We start from the raw sequence: 22,755 nt of genomic DNA, 5'->3' as shown, positions 1-22,755 counted from the left end.
AGGAAGAAGAGAGAGGTTTTTTTATAGCGAGATCCTAGGGTTTAGCCTAAATTTGCCATGCCCTGGGACTCTCGGTTTTCACCAGATTTGGGAGAGAAAAAGATTCCTAATAGGAGTCTTCTCTCCATCCTACGCATGCTCAAGTCAAATCAAGCTAGGCTGACCTGATCCACCCGGGTAATCAACTAGTTCATCACAGCAACAAATCCAAGGATTCTCCTGCATCAAGCTATTAGCTAACTTGGATTATGTGCCATTTTCTTTCTTGGTCATCATTGACTTTATTATCCCTTTGATACAAATTCCATAGACAATTTTATTGAATCATCACCTCATAATTTGAGTTATTCCTTTTCAATTCAATAGCATACATACAGCAATAAAAAAAAGGTTGGGGCGTGTATTGATAACATGTTAGCTAGCAAATGAGCAAATGAACACTATAGTTTGAGATACCAGGAGAATTTTTTATTTTTTATTTTTTGTTCCAACAAGCATCCAATTAATTTCGGGTCGCCGTTTAGAGCCCATACAAGGCCCATGTCTCTGCACTAGGAAATCAGGTGCACATCAGATCGGGTTCGGGTCGAATCAGTTTTTACCCGACCCACTAGGCCCACAGGGTATAGATTTTACTAGGGTTTAAACGTGTAGAAGGCAATCCACATCCCCCAGCAACGAAGAGGTGCAACAGGTAGCGACAAAGAGAATGCAGCTCCAGTCCGTTCGTTGCTTTCACCCCGTCCCCCATTCTTCCACCACCGTGAGTAGTCTTCTCATAACCCTCTAAACTCTAATTTACCTTTCTGTTCTTAAATAATTCTTAGATTTCTGATTCTTTTCCGTCTTTCTTTTATCTGATTCCAGCTATCTCTCGGTAATTTCGGGTGGAAAAACGTCGGATTTCGACCTGGAAACGCCTCTAAGAGTACCTCTTTTGACTTTGGATTTCTCTCAAGAATCTTTTTTTCTTTTTAATATATATGAAAAAAAATTCATCTTTATTCATATTTCTGGCAATGTAATCTTGGTTCCATTTTTATTGGGAACTTTCCGCTAAAACTCCACTAGGGGCAAGTAAGGTGTTCTCCTTTTTGCCTGACTTGGAGAATTCTCATGGAGTAAAAAAGGTGGTTCTTTCTACTCCCAATTCAAATGCTCGCCCCATGGCGGACACTCCAAATTCTGGTGTGGTTCAAAGGTCTGGTTCTGTTGGGAGGATTGGTTTGGACCCCTTCCGTGGGAAGTCAGGTTCAGTTTCTTTCTGTGGATTGACCCACCAGCTGTTGGAAGAGAGGAAATTGGTTTCATCCCCTTTCAGGGATGGTACGGGGTCGTATGTTTGGGCTGTCGGCCCAGTCGCATTGATATTGTCACTGGTCCTTCCCCAATTTTTCCTTGGCAATGCTATTGAAATATTACTCAAAGATGAGATTCTTGCAGGTATTTCATCGCTTCATATCATTTTTGCAGCTTACTTGAAGAAATTAAATCCCTTTCTGCAACCTTAGTTGACTACTCGTAGTTTTATGTTAATTTTTATACTGATTTTGCCATCTAGTGCATTGTTGTTTTGGCTCCGATTCTTCTGCTGGAGATTGAATTTTATGTAATGAATAAGTTTTGATTGGTATTGGTTTCTGATGAGTTTTGTTTTGGCAAAAGTGTTAGTTATCTTGCAAGTTGTTTTGATGTCTTTATCCTTTTGGTAGTGGAATATAAATTTGATGTTCTGCTGATTTTCTCTTGCATTTTTCTCTTATGCAGGGGATTAAATTTTTTTCTTTAATAGCACCTTTATGCCATTTTGCCTTTAGGCTCACGTTATTTGTAGATGAATTCAATTGCAATTTAATCTAGTAACCTTGCTGGCAATCTTCTGACTATATTTCTAATGATTTCATCATTTTTGGATGCTATGCTTGATGCATCAAAGACAGCCAAAATTCTGGTAGTTTATAACCACTGTCGTCTTTTCTTGCCCCCCGCGCCCCCCCCCCCGCGGGAATTTTTTTGAATAGATTTTCTGAAAAAAATTGGGCAATAATTGTTGTCATCAATTATCAATCCCTGTTATTGCAGTTTGTAAAACAAAGAGTTTTTGGAGACAACAACCATCTTTCAGATTGATCTTTGTTGATGAAGCTCAAATCTGTATCATTTATAAATTTGAGTTTTCGAAAGCGAACAGCTGAGGCTCAGAAGCCATGAAAACTCTGGCAGAGGTTGAGAAGAATTTAGAGATTAATGAAATGAGAGGGAAAATTAGAAATTTTATCATAATCGTAGTAATTGTAAAAATATAACTGTTCCAATCTTCCAGAAATATTTTTCAGTCCTATGATATACTCCATAACTATGCAAGAATTATCACTAATAGATTTCAACTAGAGAATACTTCTCTAGTGTTTAAGCAAAAGATCTCAAAATATTTTCCTTATGTGCTTTCAAGAATGCCTTATAGTGATTTTAGTGGCTTGCTTAGGTATTGTACTGATTTTGATTTACAATGGTTTCTGCAACCTTGCAGAAATTGTAGCATCATTGTCTTCAGAGGCTATATTTTATGCCGGGCTTGCTGCATTTCTATCTATAACAGATCATGTGCAGCGCCCATATCTTGACTTCAGCTCAAAGAGATGGAGCCTCATCACAGGCCTCAGAGGATACTTGTCTTCTGCCTTCTTCACCATGGGTTTCAAGGTGTTTGTTCCTATTCTTGCTGTATATGTTGCTTGGCCAGTTATTGGTCTCCCAGCTGTGGTTGCAGTTGCTCCATTTCTACTCGGATGTGCAGCTCAATTTGCATTTGAGATGCATGTTGACAAGCGTGGTTCATCTTGTTGGCCTGTACTGCCAATTATCTTTGAGGTATATAACCTGCATATCTGTTTGAACCATCTGTGTTTGGTATAAAATTTTAAGACCCAACTCATTAATTTTGCAGGTATATAGATTGTTTCAGTTAAATAAAGGAGCACATTTTATTGAAAAATTGATGTTTTCTATGAGAGGATCCTCCATGACCCCTGCATTAATGGAAAGAGGTGCAACATTGGTTTCCATGCTAGTTGTTCTGCAAGTCCTTGGTGTTGTTTGTTTGTGGTCCTTGACTACATTTCTTCAAGACTCTTCCCTTCTAGACCTGTGGCAGAGAACTACTAAATGTGTAAGTACAGAATACAATCTCTACTTTTATATATACATATGAAAAACTTGTGCAGCACATGACTTTGTTGGCATTAATAAATTTCAGAAAAATTGCAATTCTAATTAATATGAACATTGGAGTTCACAGCCTTCTGTCTGCAGGTCAGCAGAGCAGAATTCTTGAATTTATATCCTACGTAGGCTAGGTTTCCTTAGTATGATTTACGGAAACTTGAGCAGCATATGCTGATGCGTGATTTCACTAAGGTGTAAAGTCAAACATACATGGTGTTAGGAGTAATTTGGAATGAGCCGGTGATGTATAAAGATTCAAGCCCATTATGACCCATCGAGTCCATATCAGTATCTTTCAAGCGGCCTAATTGTTGCGGTTTGTCCGATCTCTGATCGGCAAATGTCTGTCCCGACCTCTGGTTTGAGGTTATTCTGTCCGATCTCTCATCGGTATGTTCTTAATCAGAATCTTTGGGCAGAAAAGGTTTGGTCCAACCCTTGATCGAAAAACTATCAGTCCCAACTTCTAGTCGACACGCTACACTCTTTGATCTCTTTTCAAAAGTAGATTGATCGGGCTCAGATTCAAAAGGCAAGTGCCAACTGGCCATAGCTGTCAATGCTATCTGACCACAGTTGTCAATACTTTCTGGGTGTAACCATCTGATCTTAAGAATCTTTCAAGTGTAATCGTCTGATTTTGAGAATTACAACCAAATAACCGCATCAGATTTGATCAGTCTGTCTATCAAAAACGGTTACACAACCGTCTCCTTTATAAAAATAAGCTCCGAGGATCTAGGTAAGTAATCCATCTCAGAGCTAAAATTTTGCTTCTCTGTTTGTGCATTTTGACTTGAGTGTCGGAGAATTTTTGCCGGAGCACAATACTTCGATTCGAATTTTTTTACAGGTTGCTCCAGTGCTGTGCTTCTCAATTTTTTGACGTCAACCAGAAATAAGCCGCAACGGATAGAGGAAGGGCTGAATCTCAGGTCCTATAAAAAAAAGCAGACAAGTCAGAAATTTAAAAAGATGGCTCCACGTAGGACTTCCTCCTGACGAACCAACACCTCCAGCTCCCGGCAGGTGCAGAATAAAATAAATCACTTTGCTCCTGCACCTTCGGCGATGGCGGAAGTTTCTGCGCCGGTGCAGCAACCCACGATGGTGATCATGGAGCAATTCAATCTGCTTTTCTAGCAGGTGCAACAACTAATAGCTGTCGTTCAGACAGCGATCCAGCCTCCATCGGCACTACAGCCGGTGAATCAAACCCAACGATTGGCGGTGGATCATACTCAAGAGCCAAGGAGACAGCGGTCTTCGAGTCCTTGATCGGGGCATGATTCAACGCCCGGCCGATGATCTCCTTCATGTTTTGAGGCGTACACCAACGGAGATGTAGAAGTCGAGCAAAGACTTCAAAAAATGGATTGGAAGATCCAGCAGATTTGCAACAACCCGTCAGCCCCATCCGACGGGTTCGATTCTGAACCACCTTTTGTGACAAGCATTCTCCAGGAATCTATCCCATCGAACTTCAAGGTTCTCTAGAGCCATGACGGGATCACAGACTCCGCCGATCATATCAACAGCATGCTCCTTAAGAAAACCTCCGATGCTATCCTGTGTCGAGCCTTCCCCTCCACTTTGAAGGGGACGGCCCGACATTGATACTCCAGTCTGAAGCTGGCTTCTATTCACTCTTTTGGTAGCTGAGCCAAGCCTTTGTTGTCCACTTTATTACCAGCCGATGACAACAGAAGCACTCGGACTATCTTCAGACCATTAAACAGAAGGAAGGCCAGTCCATTCGATCTTACGTAGCTCAATTCAATAGAGCTGTGTTGAAAGTTCGCGACCTAGATTACTCGGTCGCAATGTTTGCCCTGAAAGGTGGATTGTTGATGGATGACTGCAAAAAGTCGCTGTTGCAAAAAGACTTTTTTTGGGATTTTTCAGAAATGCTGGTTCGGACAGAGAAATACGTTCGATTGGAAGATTCTCTGACGGAAGAAACTGTCCTAATAACCCCAACTGTGGGGAATCAAGAGCAGAGCGGGGCTTGCTCGCCCAAGTGAAGTGGAGGAAATCGCCGCTGTTCAAGATCCCTGTCAAGGAGAAGGAATATTTCATTGAGGAAAAATCGTTTACCTCCGAGGCGATTGGGCGATCTCTCTTTTGAATACTTCTAGGAGAGAGATTTTGATGGAGGTGCGAGTCGAGTTGCCTCCGCTTCCTAAGATGCGAATAAACTCGGGGCATCGTGATCCAAACAAGTATCGCCTCTATCATCGTGATCATGATCACGATATTAAAGATTATTACTAGCTCAAAGAGGAAATTGAGTGTTTGATCTGAGAGGGGGGACTGGATCAGTTTATCCGATGACAAGGTCCTCCACGCCGATATCCTCCAAGAGCCAGACAGCAGCAACGGAGATATCCTGCGCTTTAGCAGTGACAAAGCCAGCCCCCTCAGCTTCAACCTCAACTAGCACCAGCATAATCGCGGGTAGAGGGGTAAGTGGTAGTAAAAGATCGATCCCTGCATGGTGAAATTCATATAATAACTAGGGAATCGTCTGGATCGATGGAGCCGCATGCGATGAAGAGGCCTCGGCTCGAGGAGTCTTCACCGAACAAGATGCTGAAGGTATACAAATCCCGCACAATGATGCGGTGGTTATTACTGCTAATATAACTGAGTACAATGTACACTACATTTTCATCGATAATGAAAGTTCTATTGATATTTTGTACTTTGCTGCTTTCATTGTAATAGGGTTTGTTCTTGAATAGTTGAATAAATTCAGTATTTCGATCCAAAGTTTCTTTAGGAGTTCGGTAATTCCGGATGGGACTATCAGGCTGTCTCTTACCTTGGGAACCAAGTTTAGGTAAGCAATTGTTCATGTTGATTTTCTTGTGCTTAACTTGCTGTCAGCCTACAATGCAATACTTGGCCAACCAAGTCTAGGAGTGCTGAAGGCAGTGGTGTCGAGCTACCACTTGATGATGAAGTTCCCAATGGAAGCTGGAGTGGGCCAAGTCCGAGGCAATCAGGCCATGGCCCGACAGTGTTTCACTGCTAAGCTGTGGGTGGAGGAACAGTCGATGGTGTCCCAACTTGAACTCCCATAGGTTTGGACGCTCGTGATGATCTGGCCGGAGAACATACTCGACCGTCCGAGAATCTAGTGGAGATCCTTCTGAGGAAGGAAAATTCTCATCAAACTATGAAAATTGGGTCATCCATAGATCAGGTAACCAAAGCTCGACTAATTGCTTTTTTGCAGGAAAATGCGGATCTGTTTGTTTGGACGGTAGTGGATATGTCTGGGAAGACCCAGAGGTGATGACTCGTCACTTGGGAGTGATCCAATCTTTCGCCTTATAAAGTAGAAGAAGAGAAGCTTTGCCTTAGAGCACCAGAAAGTAATTGCTAAGGAGGTGGACAAGCTGGTTAAGGCGGCTTTATTCGAGAAGCAATGTATCCTGACTGGCTCGCTAACATGGTGCTAGTCAAGAAGGCGAACGAAAAATGGCGTATGTGCATCGACTTCACTGATCTGAATAGAGCCTGCCTTAAAGACAGCTATCCTCTTCCTCGAATAGATCAATTGGCGGATGCCACTTCTGGGCACGAGCTCCTCAGCTTCATAGATGCCTTCTCCGGTTATAATCAAATTCGGATGGCACCCGAGGATGAGGAGAAAACGTCTTTATTATTGACTCTGGGCTCTATTGTTACAGGATGATTCTTTTTGGGCTAAAGAATGGTGGGGCAACATATCAGCGACTGGTGAATAAGATATTCAAAGATCAAATTAATCGCAACATGAAGATTTATGTGGATGATATGTTGGTAAAAAACTGAGCCACCCAGATCACATAGCCAACCTTCAAGAAACCTTCAACACCCTGCGTCGATTCCAGATGCAGTTGAATCACACAAAACGTGCCTTCGGAGTTAGCTTTGGAAAGTTCCTCAGATTTATAGTCTCCCGACGAGGAATTGAGGTGAATCCAGAGAAGATTAAGGCGATTCTGGAGATGTCCCCATCAAGAAATGTAAAGAAAGTCCAGTACCTACCAAAAGGATCACCTCATTCAATCGTTTCGTTTTCAAATCGGCTTAGAGATGTTTGCCTTTTTTTCAAACCCTCAAATAGCCGAGGGACTTTCAATGGACGATTGAGTGTCAGAAAGCATTTGAGGAGTTGAAGCAGTATCTTAACTTGGCACCCTTGCTTATAAAGCCCCAACTTGGAGAAGAATTATTGCTCTACCTTGTCGTATCTTTGTCAGCAATTAGTTCGGTTCTTATCCGGGAAGGGCGAATCCAAAAATCAGTGTATTACTCAAGTAAGGTCCTTCAAGATACTGAGATCAGGTACACAAAGTTAAAAAATTAATTTTGCACTGGTCGTCACGGCAAAGAAGCTCTGACCCTATTTTCAAGCTCATACAATAGTGCTGCTCATGGATTAGCCGATCAAGGCAGTCCTTCACCGTCCGGACATGTCGGGACGTGTTGCAAAATGGGCCTTACAACTCTGAGTTCGACATTAAGTTCCATCCAAGGCCTTCAATAAAGGCTCAAGTCTTGGTAGACTTCATCCTTGAGTGCACCATCCCTGATGAGGAGGGTTCAGAGGCTGTAGAGAGTAGCTCAACAGTGCTAGAGGAACAAATAAATATGAATCTTGATCTTGAAGATCAGTGGATTCTTCATGTGGATGGATCTTCCAATTCATCGGGATCAGGAGTCGGGGTCATCTTAACCGGGTCGGAAGGTGATGTGGCAGAGTATGCTCTATGGTTTGAATTTTCAGCCACCAACAATGAGGCAGAGTATAAGGCTTTAATTATCGGGCTTAAGACTTACAAAAGATGTGAGAGCCAAACACTTGAAGGTCTTCAGTGACTCAACTGGTGACGGGGCAAGTCAAGGACGAATATGAAGCTCGAGAGAAAAACATGAAGAGGTACCTCGAAAAGGTAAAAGAACTGGCTACACTTTTTCTGAGCTTTGATATCCAATAGGTACTTCGGACACAAAATACACGGGGGATGCGCTGTCAAAGCTAGCAGTCTTTCTACCATCCGAATTTCAAAAAGGAACTTACATCGAGGTATTAGAAAATTCAAGCTTGAAAACTTCTTGCTGTTCAGTAGATTGAAGAAGAGCCTTATTGGATTGATCCCTTGCTGAAGTACCTTAGATTGGACGAATTACCATCTGACAGTTGGGAAGCTTGGAAAATCCGCAAGCAGGCTGTCCGCTATGTGCTTCATGATGACAAGTTGTATAAGCGATCCTTCTTTCTCCCACTTCTGAGGTGTTTGCGATCGTCCAAAGCAGACTATGCACTAAGAGAGGTCCACAAGGAGATTTATGAAAATCATTTGGGCGTAAAGATTCTTTCTTACAAAATCCTCCGGCAAGGTTATTATTGGCCTTTGATGCAAAAGAATGCCTCCGATTTTGTCAGGTGTGATCGCTGCCAGAAAATTTTCAATGTTCAGCATCAACCAGCAGTGCCCCTTCTATCGTCGCTCTATGACCTTTCGCTTAGTGGGGAATGGACATCTTGGGTTTCTTTCCTCAAGCCTCAGGTCAGCACAATTTTTCCTGATGGCCATTGATTATTTCACAAAATGGGTAGAGGTCGAGCCCCTAGCTCGTATAACAGAGGCTAGAGTTAAAGACTTTATTTGAAAATTTATTATTTGCCGCTATGATTTTCCGAGGGCATTGGTAACTGACAATGGCAGACAGTTCAGCGGCTTTCGACTTTTGAGAATTCTGTGAAGATCTTGAAATTGAACAATGCTTCACCTCAGTCGGACACCCACAGGCAAATGGGGAGGTCGAAGTAACGAACATGACTCTCTTACAAGGCCTGAAGGCTAGACTTAGTCGGACTGAGGGGTCCTGGGTGGATGAGTTGTATCATGTGCTGTAGGCATACCGAATAACTTAGAGAATTTCGATTGGAGAAACTCCATTCCACCTTCCATTCGAAATCGAGGCAGTTATATCGGTTGAGATCGGGCTTCCTTCCTTCAGAGTCGAGGAGTACAATGAAGATACCAATTCTGAATGGTTGCGAACCAACTTTGATTTGGTTGGGGAGTAGGTAACGAGCTGCCGTGCGAATGGCATCCTACCGACAAAGGGTGGTCAAGTACTATAATTTTCGAGTCAAGTTTAAGAAATTCCGAGTTGGTGATTTGGTACTATGGCGCGTCGAAGTCTTACAGCTTATAGAGCGGAAAAAATTATCGCTTAATTGAAAAGGTCCTTATCAGGTGGATGAGATGTATGCTCCAGAACTTATAAACTTAAACAGCTTGATGGAACTCTACTCCAAAGATCGTGAAACTCAACTAACCTCCACATATATTATCAGTGATATTGTAATTTTACTGAAGTATATGTATGAATGAACACTCCAATTTATCAACGTTAGTCCTTCCACATATAAGTGTGAGTTATATTTAAACTCGACTTTTGATCGTCCTCGAGATGTTAAAATTTTTTATCGGCTTATATTTGAACTCGATCTTTGATCGATCATAAGGTATTAAAAGCCTTTGATCGACTTATATTTGAACTCGATCTTTGATCGACTTCGAGATGTTAAAACTCTTTGATCGGCTTATATCTGAACTCGATCTTTGATCGATCTCGAGATATTAAAAATCTTTGATCGGCTTATATTTGAATTCGGCCTTTGATTGACTTATATTTGAACTTGACCTTTGATCGGTCTTGAGATGTTAAAAGCTTTTGATCGATTTATATTTGAACTCGGTCTTTGATCGATCTCGAGATGTTAAAAATCTTTGATCGGCTTATATTGAAACTCGACCTTTGATTGGCCTCGAGATGTTAAAAGTCTTTGATCGGCTTATATCTGAACTCGGCCTTTGATCGGCCACGAGATGTTAACAGCCTTTGACCGGCTTATATCTGAATTCGGTCTTTGATTGGTCTCGAGATGTTAAAAGCCTTTGATCGGCTTATATTTGAACTCGACCTTTAATCGGCTCGAGATGTTAAAAGTCTTTGATCGGTTTATATCTGAACTCAACCTTTGATCGGCCTCTAGATGTTAAAAGTCTTTAATCGGCTTATATTGAAATTCGATCTTTGATCGGTCTCGAGATGTTAAAAATCTTTGATCGGTTTATATCTGAATTTGCCTTTGATCGGCCTCGAGATGTTAAAAGCCTTTTGACCGGCTTATATCTGAACTCGACCTTTGATCGGCCTCGAATGTTAAAAGTCTTTGATCGGCGTATATTGAAATTCGGTCTTTGATCGACCTCGAGATGTTAAAAGCTTTTGATAGGCTTATATTTAAACTCGATCTTTGATCGGCCTCGAGATGTTAAAGCTTTTACATTTTGCGGCAACCATATGGAGTCAGTATAATTCAAAAAATGACAACATAAAAAAAATAATAAAAAATATATATACATGAATGCATGGTTGGAAAAGTTGTAGCTTTATTCTAACAAGAAGCGTTTGTAAGTCTGGTCAGCTCTGTCTGATATTACAAGATGGAGAAAAGATAAAACGAAGAAAAGAAAAAGTTAGCTATTCGGTTGGTGGGCATCGTCAGCTGGTTGTACCTCTTCAACGCGCCGCGCTCTGCGGAGAATCATGAATTCAGAAAATATGTAAGTATTTGCTCGCTTTTCGCATAGCTGCATCAAAGCATCTTCCATGTCCATCTCGGGATTGGGCAGTTCGGACAGATCAAGTTGTAGGTACAAAATTCGAATTACATTCCGACAAAAGTGTAGCCGGAATGACATCTGACAGCAAAGGTTGAGTGGATCGTTGATTGAGAACTGTCCATTAGCTGCTCATGAGATTGGGAAGAAGAAGCTCCTTCACCTCCTGTCGGAGATCGACCTTCTGGTTCTCGCTCTCCCGACCAAGATCTTTCGTTGCGGGAGATCGAAAGAAGCTCTTTCGAACTGACGTCAGTAATGGGAGCAGTTACTTGGATGCCTCGCTGTTGTATGTCCTTGGGAGCGGCGACGGTCTTTTTGCCATTCAACACCTTTTGCAACTTTGAAATTTCTCTCTAGCGTTGTGGAGTTCGTCTTGAAGTTGCAATGTCCGTACGGATTTCGCCCATCCAAATTCTTTACACTTGATCAGGGACTCCAAGGCGCGGATTTCTTCATAGGCAGAGTCAAGTTGATGACGATATACAGTCAATTTCACTGCCATGCCTTGGGACTTCTTTCCTGCTGCGTCGGATATCCTTTGTATCTCTTCGGCCAATTGTGCCTTCTCAGTGCTGTGTGCTACAACTTCTTGTCGAACTTCTGGTTGAAGTCTATTGACTTCTTTCTCAGCCTCATCATTTTCTTTTGAGCCATTTGAAGTCTCTCTTCCCGATCGGTGGCCTCTCCTTCGAAGAATTTAAGTTTCTCCTTCAGGCTCTTGATATGAGTTTTAATATTAACTGTCATCATCGGAGAAAGAGGAGTGGCCAGTAAAGGAGCAGCAGCTATCGGACCGACGTCGCAAGAATCATTTACCAACTATGCAAACAATTGAAAGCAGTAAATTCAAAAAGCTCGTAATTTAATTTCATTAAATGAAAGTTTCTTACAGAGATAAAAAGGGGGAAGGGGGCAAAAATACAAGAATTCAATCCCCGACCTTCTCTTGGGGAGTTGTATCCGAAGAAGGCTCGAAGAGACCTGCATCAGCAATTGAAGAGGAGGGCGGCTCAGCAACATTCTCTTTCTCGAAAACGAAAAGTTTGCAGACAATGTGAACTTGTCCTCTTCATCTTCATCTTCATAGTCCAAGAAGGCGAGATCAAGCTCCGGATGCTCCTCCTCTATTGACTTTCGGTAGTTCCCCAACCTTCTTTATGAGCCTGATGAGAAATCTTTTCGCTGAAGGTCACATGACTATTGCAGTATTCTTCAAATGCCTTAAATGCCTCCACCGCTCGAGCCATCTCCTCAGCGAAGACAGGTGATGTCTTGAATTCTTCGATTGAAGAGCGCTTAGTATCTTGAATGCGCTCCTCAGCCCTTCTCTCCGCCTCTCTCTCCCTCTCTAGTGCGATTGTGAGATCGGACTGCACCTACCTGAGGGTCCTCTGGAGATTCTTGACCTCAGCCTCTACTTCTTTAATTTTCGCCCGAGCTATTTAGACGTTCGTCTCGGCTTTCTTCTCGGCCTCTCGCACCTGTGCCTCCCTGATCGAGTGGTTTGACAGATTGACGAGAACATGGAGCAGCTGCATCCCAAATCGACTGAGTTAGAAGAAATATGATGATTAAGAGGTAGGAGGGGTGACAAGATAAATGCTATACCTGGTGACGCATAGTCAAAGATAGTTTTCTCAGATTGAAAATGCTCATCCTATCCATCTGCTCCAACTCTGCTGGAATTACGGAGTTCTCGACATTTTTCTGGATGGCCTTTCAGTCTTGAAAAAATAGATCCTTCGGAATGTCGTCGGAAAGAGTCTCATCATCGTCAGCCTCCTAGAAGACTTGACCCGAGTAGAGGTCTTGAAAGGCTGAGACCGCTTGATGATTTCTTCTTGGGAGTCGGCGTTTGGGGTCGGAGTAGGTGCCGATGCCGCCACAATTACTTCGATCTTGAAAGAAATTGCTTGGTTGACAGTGGCAGGCTCTTGGCTGAGTTCGACAGATTTTAGCTTTTTCTCTCTCAGCTCCGGCGGCCTGAGTCTTCCTCTTCTGCAGAAGAGAGGCCTTCAATTTCGCAATATCCTTTGCCGAGGATTCTATTTCTACAATTGTTCAATAAGTGTCAGGTTAGAGAGCTATATATATATATATATATAAAAGAAAGCATGAATGACTCCACTCACTCTTGGGGTTGTTGGAGGAAAGTCCTGCCGAACAAAAGAGATTCATTGGATAAAGCTCATCCAGATGAGGAATATTGCGATCCAGGAGATCTCTAAATCCTTTTTTTTCTCGGCACTCAACTCTACGGGCTTCAAAGATGAAGCTTCGATCCGACTCTAGTTCGGAAGCCCTCAATCGTTTGTCAAAGCATAAGAAACAAAAAAGAAACGGCTCTTCCATCTATAAATGGATGAAGGAGCGCCAAAGATCAGAGAAGAGACACCCCTTTGGGAGGAAACATACACTCAGTCGGCGTATGGGTGTTTTTTTAATGTGAAGAGAGCTCAAAAAGAGAAATTAAAGATCGGACTCTCGTTCGAGAGCAAAGTACAAAAAATTCTATGATGTATCTAAAGGAGTTTGGGGATACGGCACAGAAAGCAATTCCATAGAACCTAAAAAGTTCAAAGATAAAAGAAAAAATAAGAAATCTAAGATCTGTCCGAAGATTTTTCTCATACATCGCTAATCGACCTTGAGGGGGACTGCAGACTCGAGCATTGGAATCAGGAAGTTCAAGACGGAACTCGTTCGGAATATAGTATTGGATTCGAAGTAACTCCAAGTTGCCCAAGGTCAGCTCGGTTTGGATCTTTCCAGGTCTGACCGAAGAATTGGTTTTTTAGACCTAGAATTTTTTTGGATCCTTCATTTTCTTTCACACGGGGCTCTCGCTCTCAGAGTTTTCGAAACCTACTATGGAAATAGAAACCTAAGGGAAAATGAAAGAAAAAATCAAGAATGTAAGAGGGACTTACCTTCGAGTAAGAAATCAAAAGGAAGCAACTATCTTTCGAGGGCTCTTCATATGGTGAAGAAAGAAAGAAATCTGTCTGTAGGAGTTTTGGAGTAAGAAAAATGGCAAAGGAAGAAAAGATTTTACCAAAATCAGTAGAAGAGGAAATAAAATAAAGAAAGCCGTCCCTTTAAATAGAAGGATGCACGTCTTTTGGAGGACGTCAAGTCGGTACGAATTTTTGAAACGGACCATGCATCAAATCTTCATTAGCTCAAGCTGGTCGATGGTCTTTACATTTAATGCGTCTCAGCAGAGGAGTGGTGTCTGCACAGATTTCAAAAATTTCATCATTAGTTTGATAATTTTTTTTACTTGAAAAATCACACAGACATTTGGTTTAAAAAAAGCTCTTCACATCCCCGACCATTTAGAATGCCAAGATAAATACTCTTGTAGCCCGACCAAAGCTCGAACTAGGGAGTAGGGGGTATCTGTTAGGAGTAATTTAGAATGGACTGGTGATGTATGAAGATTCAAACCCATTATGATCCATCGAGTCCATATTAGTGCCTTTCAAGCGGCATAATTGTTGCGGTTTGCCCGATCTCTGATCGGCAAATATCTGTCCTGATCTCTGATCGGAGGCTATTCTGTCCGGTCTTTTGTCGGCATGTTTTTGATCTAAATCTTTGGACTGAAAAGGTTTGGTCCGACCCTTGGTTGGAAAACTATCAGTCCCAACTCCTAATCGGCACGCTACACTCACTGATCTCTCCTCGGAAGCAGATTGATCGGGCTCAGATTCAAATGGCAGGCACCAACTGGCCATAGCTGTCAATGCTATCTGGCCATAGCTATCAATGCTATCTGGATGTAACCGCCTGATTTTGAGAATCTTCTAAGTGTAATCGTCTGATCTTGAGAATTACAACCAAATAACCGCATCAGATTGGCCAGCCTGTCTACCAAATATGGTTACACAGCCGTCTCCTCTATAAATACTCAAACCCCGAGGATGCAGGTAATTTATCCATCTCAGAGAGCTAAAACTCTTCTTCTCTGTTTGCGCGTTCTGATTTGAGTGTTGAAGGGTCCTCGTCAGAGCACAATCCTTCGGCTCGAATTTTTTTTGCAGGTTACTCCAGCACTGTGCTTTTCAATTTTCCGGCGTCAATCAGAAACAAGTCGCAACACATGGTTATAACTGTGGATTGACTATCCGTACGTAAAACATCATACAGAATGTCCATAGAATCCATATTCAATGCCTATTAATATGAAGATCATATACAAAGTCTCACAAAGAGTAAGGGATAATTAAGTGAAGAATACCATTAATATGCATGTGCTATAACGCATACAGAATATGATGAGTCTTTGTTTTTGCTAAGATGTCTAGGTAAGTAATTCGTGGGAGAATATTATGAAGGTGCATGTGTTGGTTGGAGGAAAGTTCATAGATTAATGGGTATGATAACAGGAGTAGCTAGACTGAGTATGAGCAATATGCATACATTTGTTGCAGGTTTGGCCCAAGATCTAAAGGAGGTCTCTGTCTGCATGGCCTATAATCAATTAGATTGTGTCAGTTGTGACTTTGACAATCCACAATTATGGGCCAGTAAGACTTTCATAAGTCATTGACAAGATAATTGACAATATATTAGGAAGGTAGATTACATATGTAGTCACAGAATGATGGTTCTTGGTAGGGGCAGCAAAATTTAGCCCGCACAGCCCGAATCTACCCTGAATAAATAGGTTTATTTTTTTTAGCTTAAAATTGGCTCACTTTCCAATCAACCTATAATCAACTCAATTATATAGGGGTGGGTTTGGTTTTAGCCCCCCAGATTGGATTGGCCACAATGGTTGAATTGATGGGGAACTAGCGTGATAGATCTCTATTCTTTTTTCATTTGGCTTGGTTCACCCAAAAGAAAAATGATTATAGACAGTGACAAATAGGGTGGACCCTGGGGTTTTGGGATGTGAGATTGCATTTTAGTTACTTTTTTTTTTCTCGAGTAAATGCATTTTATCTAGTTCTATTTTTAATTAGTTAATGACTATCATATTTCATAAATTCTTCAATTCATTGTTATTATGATGATATCTTTGAAGTTAAATTTGAACTTGTTTTTTATCTTTGTTTACCATGTTTTGCTTTATTTTTGCAGTTATATATCATTGATGAATGAAAAATAGGTTGATGGTAGATACGTGTTTATAAAATAAATGGGTTGGTATGGGTTTACAATTTACATTTTGCAAACTGCTTATAAATAGGTCCAGTATGGATTGAGATTTTTCTTTTTTGTTTTTAAACCGAAACATAGACCCCTACCCAAACCCAACCTTGTTTGACCCATTGTTATCCCCTAGTTCTAGGCATCTCATATAGCAACACCAATTGGAAACAAGATGCCGATAGTTGCCATAAAAGTTGAGGACGGTGGTTGAGTCTTATGACAAGAATTTGGAGTTTTGTTGGACATCTACAAAAGGTCAAAGTCATAAAAGTTCAATGCACATGAAAAACGGCAAAAAGTAAGAGTTCTAGGCAAGGTTTGTTGAACCGATATCAGGACTCGTATTGGCCAGCGATGAGAATGGTATGGTATAGATCCATATCATACCATTCTAGGGGCAAACTTTTTTTTTTTTTTGAATTGAAATCGACAAATCATTTGTCGACTTCACTTAAAAAATGACAAAGAGTAGATAGGTGCCCTATTTTGAAATGAAATGGCAAGGGTTTTTTTTTTGTGGGGGGGGGGGGGAGGGTTCTGATTCCTTCCTCTTTCCAGCAGCCTCTCTCCCTCTCTCTCTCCCTTCGTCATCTCTTTTCTTCTCTATCCTTCTTCTTTTGCCCCTTCCTTGCCTAATTTCTTGAATTGAGTGAAACCCCAGTGGTTTGCCCTCGATGCAGTATGGTATGCTCCAAACCAAGCAGTTTGGGGTGGTATAGTGAATGTTGGTTCTAGGGCTATGTCTGGTTGGAGAGTAAGAAAAATTGGACTAGTGAAAGTCATGCTTGTTGTAGTTACTTCACAAGTTATGCCCATTTTTGTTTGGCTAGAAATTCTTATTCTTGCCTGGCTTTAACTAATTATGTGTTTGGTTGCAGTATGAGAAAAAATTAAGGTTGCTTTTTGGCATATAATATGGATAAATGAAATCTATACCCTCATCATCTATCACTCACCTATGCATCTTTCTAAATATTTGTTCAAATAAATAATCAAGCACCCAAGAAGTGCACCAGTAATATGTATATCAGTCACTAAAAATTATATAATGCTCATTGTTCAACTGAATATGATTTTTGAAAATGGAAATTACCTTACCACAATCCTGAATAAAACTCGTGACATGTTTCTTTAATAAGAAGGGTAAAAGACATGCTCATGTTTGTAACTTGTCTTTCTTTCTTTCTTTGTGCTTTTTCTTTTTTTTGAGTCACATACAAATATGATATGGTTGCCGTGACGGAGAATGTAGTGCCACACACCCACTGTCAGGAGATGTCAAGAGAAAATGTGGAGCTAGCATAAAACATGGTGAATGAGAGGAGTCAAGGGTAGTGCAAAAAATAGAGTTGGCATAAATTCAAGCATTTTTTACAGGGTTCTCATAGAATAATTATCCTGCCATAAGGAGCATTGATTATTATAATTATTCGTCATTTGTGCCAAGTTTTTTAGGGTTGTTTGGCAGGCATAAGCTATCCCAGGTCTTATACTGCTTTATGCCCAACCAAATGCAGCCCAGAAGTTGCAATCTCTAGGAAGTGGGGGAAAACTGCTAAAAGTGAAACAGCAGATGATGATTCTCAAAACTAGTTTGTATTTTTGAGTATAATCAGCCACTTAAAGTCCGCATTCATTAATATTGGGAGTGCATCAAGAGTTTATTAAGATTGATACCCTGAACTAAAAGAGGAAACTATAAGATGCTGAAAACATGCTAGACAAATCATATCACCAAGCTCATTGAAAAATGTCAATAGTAGCCCTGCATGTGGAGTCTTAAAAGTGCAAGCACCAAAAGTTAGCAAAATCCACCAAGCAAAGAAATATTGAACCATAATTGAGATGGCAGGGACCAAGGGCAAATTCATAAGCTTGGTGTTTTGAAACATGGGAATTAACCTGTGTAAATAAGCCAAAAAAGTAGTAGATGCAACATATATGCAAATGTTAGGTCTGAAGGCTTATCAAAGATCGACCATTTGGATGATCTGTCAATGATGTTGAAATCATTAAATCCTTTATCAAAGATTTAACACAAAGTTCACTTAGAAATTATTTCAACTGTCGGAATCAAGTCAAGAAACAAGTGCTATTCAAGGTTGTGTTAAGGCTTAACAAGCTTGATTTCAGCTTGATTTAGGGATATCAAGACGATTGAAATAGGCCTATATTCAGTTCAATTTGAAATTTGAATATCTTTTAAAAAAATCATTCCATTCTTGAATCAAACTATCATACACACCAATGGAATGAAACCCTTGTGGGGGGGGGGGTGATGGAGGTGGTGGGGTGGTGAAGAAAAATCAAACACCTTTTGCTGTGCAGTTGCTGGTCTTTTCTTTATTTCATGTTGCATGACCGCAGGGGCCATTTGCTTGGTGCAATGGTAAAAGGCTAGAGGTGACAAGCGCAATGGTGCATTTTCAAGTCTTTGGGCAGCCACTTTGTGTAAAAAAATGCCAGAGGTTAGGTCTGGCTCTAGTTTACCCCCTCTAGGTCCATGGATTGCTGGGATCATAATTGGGTTATGTCCTTTTGTGTTGGGGGATAGCATGTCATGGGCTTTTTCCAATCTCTTATTTATTTGTCACTTTAGATTATATGACTTTTATAAAGTGACTATTAAAATGTGCATGCTTATGATTCCTCTGTTTTGAAAAAAGTCATGTTCACATAATAAACGAGACAAGCTTGACATTAAACTTTATCCTTGAACTTAATTCCAAGAGGACCTTGAGAAGACCAAGCTTGATTGGGCTTGGTTCAGTTATATGAGAGAGAGAAGAGAGAGAGAGAGGTTATTGTATTATAATTTTATTGATCTTTTCTGTTTTCCCCACATCTCCAAGGATAGAAAGCCAAAGTCATTAGGCACAGTCCACTGTGGTGCTTATGCGTTTAGGATCTTTACCAACCAGGGACTGCCTGACTGTCTTCACACCCTTTGTCCAAATGTATGCCTAGTTATGTCAAAAAGCAACATGTTGATGGGAAGATATCTGCTACTGATGGATATTTGTCTTGAACATGTTCAGCATAGGGTTCGTTCAAAAGACATAAGATAATGCCAGATTATTGAATCACATTTTCTTTTCCTTCGGAAGCAGCTTCCTTATCCTTCTTTTTTGTGTATAGAAAGATGACCAAAGCCGAGATTCTTCCGTGGGTTTGAATGCCTTCAGTTTATGTTCTCTTTGAAGTGCATTGAGTAGCTTAGTCTTTTGGGGTTTATTTTCTGCTTGGAAATGGGCCACCTTTCCTGGTTGTTTAGTATTATAGAAAGAACAGAATAGATAGTTGTATTGCAGTTGTCACTTAGCTAAAAGGGGCATAGAGACATGTTTTCTTCCATCCAAACTGGTGTGGTTGGGGCAAATGACTGAAGGGAGGGGCTTTTTACCTTTTTTCCGATATAAAAGGAAAGTTCTTTTGTTTTCTAGTAGGCGCTGTTATTGTGGGAATAACTGTGCTGATATATTTTTGCAACATTGGATCAGATGGTTGCTCCAGATGGTGAGTATAGGTTGCATAGTATTTGGTGTTATAGTTGATTTACATGCAAAACCCAGGACTACTCAAGCTTTTGATTTAAACAAGATCAATTAGCTTGTATCATTAAACTCCCTTTCAATCAAAATCCATAGTTTGCTTTACTAATATGTTTCTCTTGCCTGCCAAATCCTGAAAATCATTTTTCACTGGGTTTAAGCCAATATCTGACCATCATTGCATATGATTAAGTTTCAGTCCTGGACCAGTTTCCCTACTCATTAACATACAATGTCATTTCTGTCATGCATATTATATAGTCATTTATATGATTCACATATTTTCAACACCATCTGCATTGTCTGTAAACAGTTGTTTCTTTCGGTCGAAGATGAGATTATATAACATACCCAATTAATGAGTCCAGATCCTCCCCAGCTTGTGTCTGAACTAGAAGGGTCTGGTCTCAATGCACCAGCTGTCTGTGCAATGTGGAAGGGCTGGTGACTGGATCAGGGCGAGTCTTATTTTATTTTTCACTCTTTTGGGGACGGGATGGGTTTGGGGCAGGTTATGATCCCAGTCCTGTTTAATCACCGACTGTCCAAGTATTAACATGAAACCATGAACTGGAGGCAACCAAACTGCTATTTAGTATCACAGATTTTAGCCATTGCCATTCCATTGGAACTTTAGATAAATTACGTTTATCTTGTGTGGACCAGACTTCAATTTTTTTTAGGATGTTTTCTGAAAATGAAGCATAGCCTTCCTCCATAAATCTGCAAACCTGTGAATTGCTATTGGCACAAATTTAAGCCTCAAAATTCTTGATGTGTTTAAGTATGCTGTCTCTAAAACGTAGAAATATTTAAATTTCAAGTTTTCATCCCAGAAAAGATGGCGTTGAAATTCTGATTACAACCTTTTCAAACTTACAAATTGATATTTGACCAACTTTCTCACAATAATTATTTTCACCATTGTAATTGCTTATTCACTTATGGGATTTGATTCTGAGTTAGTGATATTTATTGCAGGTTGTTGGCTAACTTCACCTGTCACGGAGACTGTTGGTCCTGAATTGGAAGCGGAAAATGGTCCTCAGTGGCATTCTTTGCCGCTTTGCCTTGGTCCTCAACAACAGAGGTTACAGTCAACTGCAAATTTATGGCCTCGGGGCCTCTTGATCTGCATTGCTGTATTATATTTGCCTTTGATGGTTCTGATGTAACCTGTGCTGTGAAAAGAACTGAATTTTAGTTATCATCTTTCTGATAACTTTCATATGTACGAAATTAGTCCATTTTTCTCCATTGTACCTCACATTTTTTATCTCACTGCCCGTGCTTGATCTTTACTTATGTACTTGAAGATTGAGAACAAGGATCCCAACCAGAATTTTATGCATGATAGCAAATTTTGCTTATGTATGGTCTTCGAAGGCAAATCTTCTGTTTTACCAACCCCGCCCTCTCCCACCCCGGCGAAAAAAGGGGATAAGTGGGTGAAGGTGTTTGATACTACTCGTGCACTATAATGACTTTGCCCCTGCTTGAGTTTTCACTAGATTTCTTCAAATAGATTGCACCAACAGCAACCTCATTGCCAATATGTGAACACCTGCATGCATTGCATATTGGTCTGCTATTTGTGGGCAGGCATGTGCCATTTTTTTTTGAAAAGGCTACCTCAGCCATCCAAAAAGCAGTTTTCTCCGCGCATCATCTGGCAACTACATGAAATCCCCTATTGATGGGTTGTGAATCGTTGAAGATGCTTAGATTGCTGGAGCAAAGGTCTTTCTTCCTTGTCCTTTGACCTCTCAAATCAAATGCAAGCCTAAGAAATCAAATTTAATTTGTATTTGTTTATTTCTTTAGGATGTGTTTGGTTAGTCATTAAAAAAATATAATTTTTTTTATTTTTTAATTTTTAAAACAATATTTGATAATATCATAAAAATTAAAATTAAAATTAAAATAATTATTTTATATTTAAAGTAAAATTTTTTACTTTTCAAAACTTATTTTTCTGTTTTTTTTTTGCTTCTCTACGTCTAAAACATCAAACCAAAAAATAAAGAATCCGAATCTTTCTCTCTCATCGACTTTTTCACCTCTCCATCCTCTTCTCTCTCACTTTTCATACCCTTTTCTCTCATCGAGATTTTCACCTATCATTCTCAAATATTATTTTTTTGCTTTATAGTAATATAATTATCAAATATATTTTTTATTTTTACTCAATAGCAAAAATCAAAAAAAAATAAAAAATATTTTTTAAAAGTTAAAAAGCAAAAATTAAAAAGTGTAACCAAACATACTCTTAGGGATTAAGTTGCTGTTAGCTTAAGATTATGTGCGTTGTGCCCCTCTATCGCATGCACTAATCTGCTTGGCAAAATCCAGCCTAACTATATTGGTATCTCGGTACTCTCCTTCCCAGAGCTTTGGGCAAGAATAACATTGCTCAGCTCATCACAATATGTATCGCTGCTGGCTTGGGTTAATGCAATGTGCAGTACCTTACAATTTAAGCTAAAATGTGCAAGTTTGTAATGGAGTAATTTACCATTTTGCACTGCTAATAACTAGGAGCCATGTTCAAAAAATAAAGTTTAGAAGTAAAATACATTGTAGACTGATAAAATATAATTGCAAATACCATATTGGCAATGGTGAGTAGATAACCAACCACCTAATAATTCCTTGATGATGGTTTATAATTTTTTTTTTCCCTCCGAAAGAGGATGATTTATGCTTGGCCAAACTGTGCAGTGTTTACTCGATGCAGCTTTTGAGAAAGTAATTCAACTCAATGTCCATTATTTTAAGTGTCTTATCCTAGATCATTCTTTTTAGCACTTGCAAAGCAGGGACACCTACCCTTCTTTAACTAACCACCTAATAATTCCTAGATGATGGTTTATAATTTCCTCCCTTTTTTTTTTTTTTTGCCGGAAAGAAGATGATTTATGTTTAACCAAATTGTGCAGTGTTTACTCAATGCAGCTTTTAAGAAATTAATTCAACTCAATGTCCATTATTTTAAGTGTCTTATCCTAGATCATTCTTTTTAGCACATGCAAAGCAGGGACACCTATCCTTCTTTGCACGCTACCTGCTATTAAATATAAACCTTGTGAATCATCACATTGCTCGTAGAAACTACCCGG

General features: G+C 40.1%; 1 protein-coding gene and 1 pseudogene across 1 annotated transcript; both read left to right on the top strand.

Annotated features, from left to right (window-relative positions):
* Positions 1-654: 654 nt before the first annotated feature.
* On the top strand, positions 655-3,165 carry LOC140850978 (uncharacterized; annotated as a pseudogene).
* Positions 3,166-6,024: 2,859 nt separating this feature from the next.
* On the top strand, positions 6,025-9,053 carry LOC105035479 (uncharacterized). Its single transcript, XM_073251129.1, has 10 exons — positions 6,025-6,067; positions 6,115-6,287; positions 6,467-6,522; positions 6,924-7,035; positions 7,107-7,241; positions 7,343-7,563; positions 7,662-8,086; positions 8,217-8,305; positions 8,349-8,789; positions 8,949-9,053. Exons 1-10 carry the CDS (start codon positions 6,025-6,027, stop codon positions 9,051-9,053), a joined length of 1,800 nt encoding a protein of 599 aa, XP_073107230.1.
* Positions 9,054-22,755: the final 13,702 nt, after the last annotated feature.

The sequence above is a fragment of the Elaeis guineensis genome, chromosome 2 (genome assembly GCF_000442705.2).
Source record: "Elaeis guineensis isolate ETL-2024a chromosome 2, EG11, whole genome shotgun sequence".
Lineage (NCBI taxonomy): Eukaryota > Viridiplantae > Streptophyta > Magnoliopsida > Arecales > Arecaceae > Elaeis > Elaeis guineensis.
The sequence above is the reverse complement of the archived record's forward strand: the minus strand, read 5'-3'. Positions and strand labels throughout refer to the sequence as shown.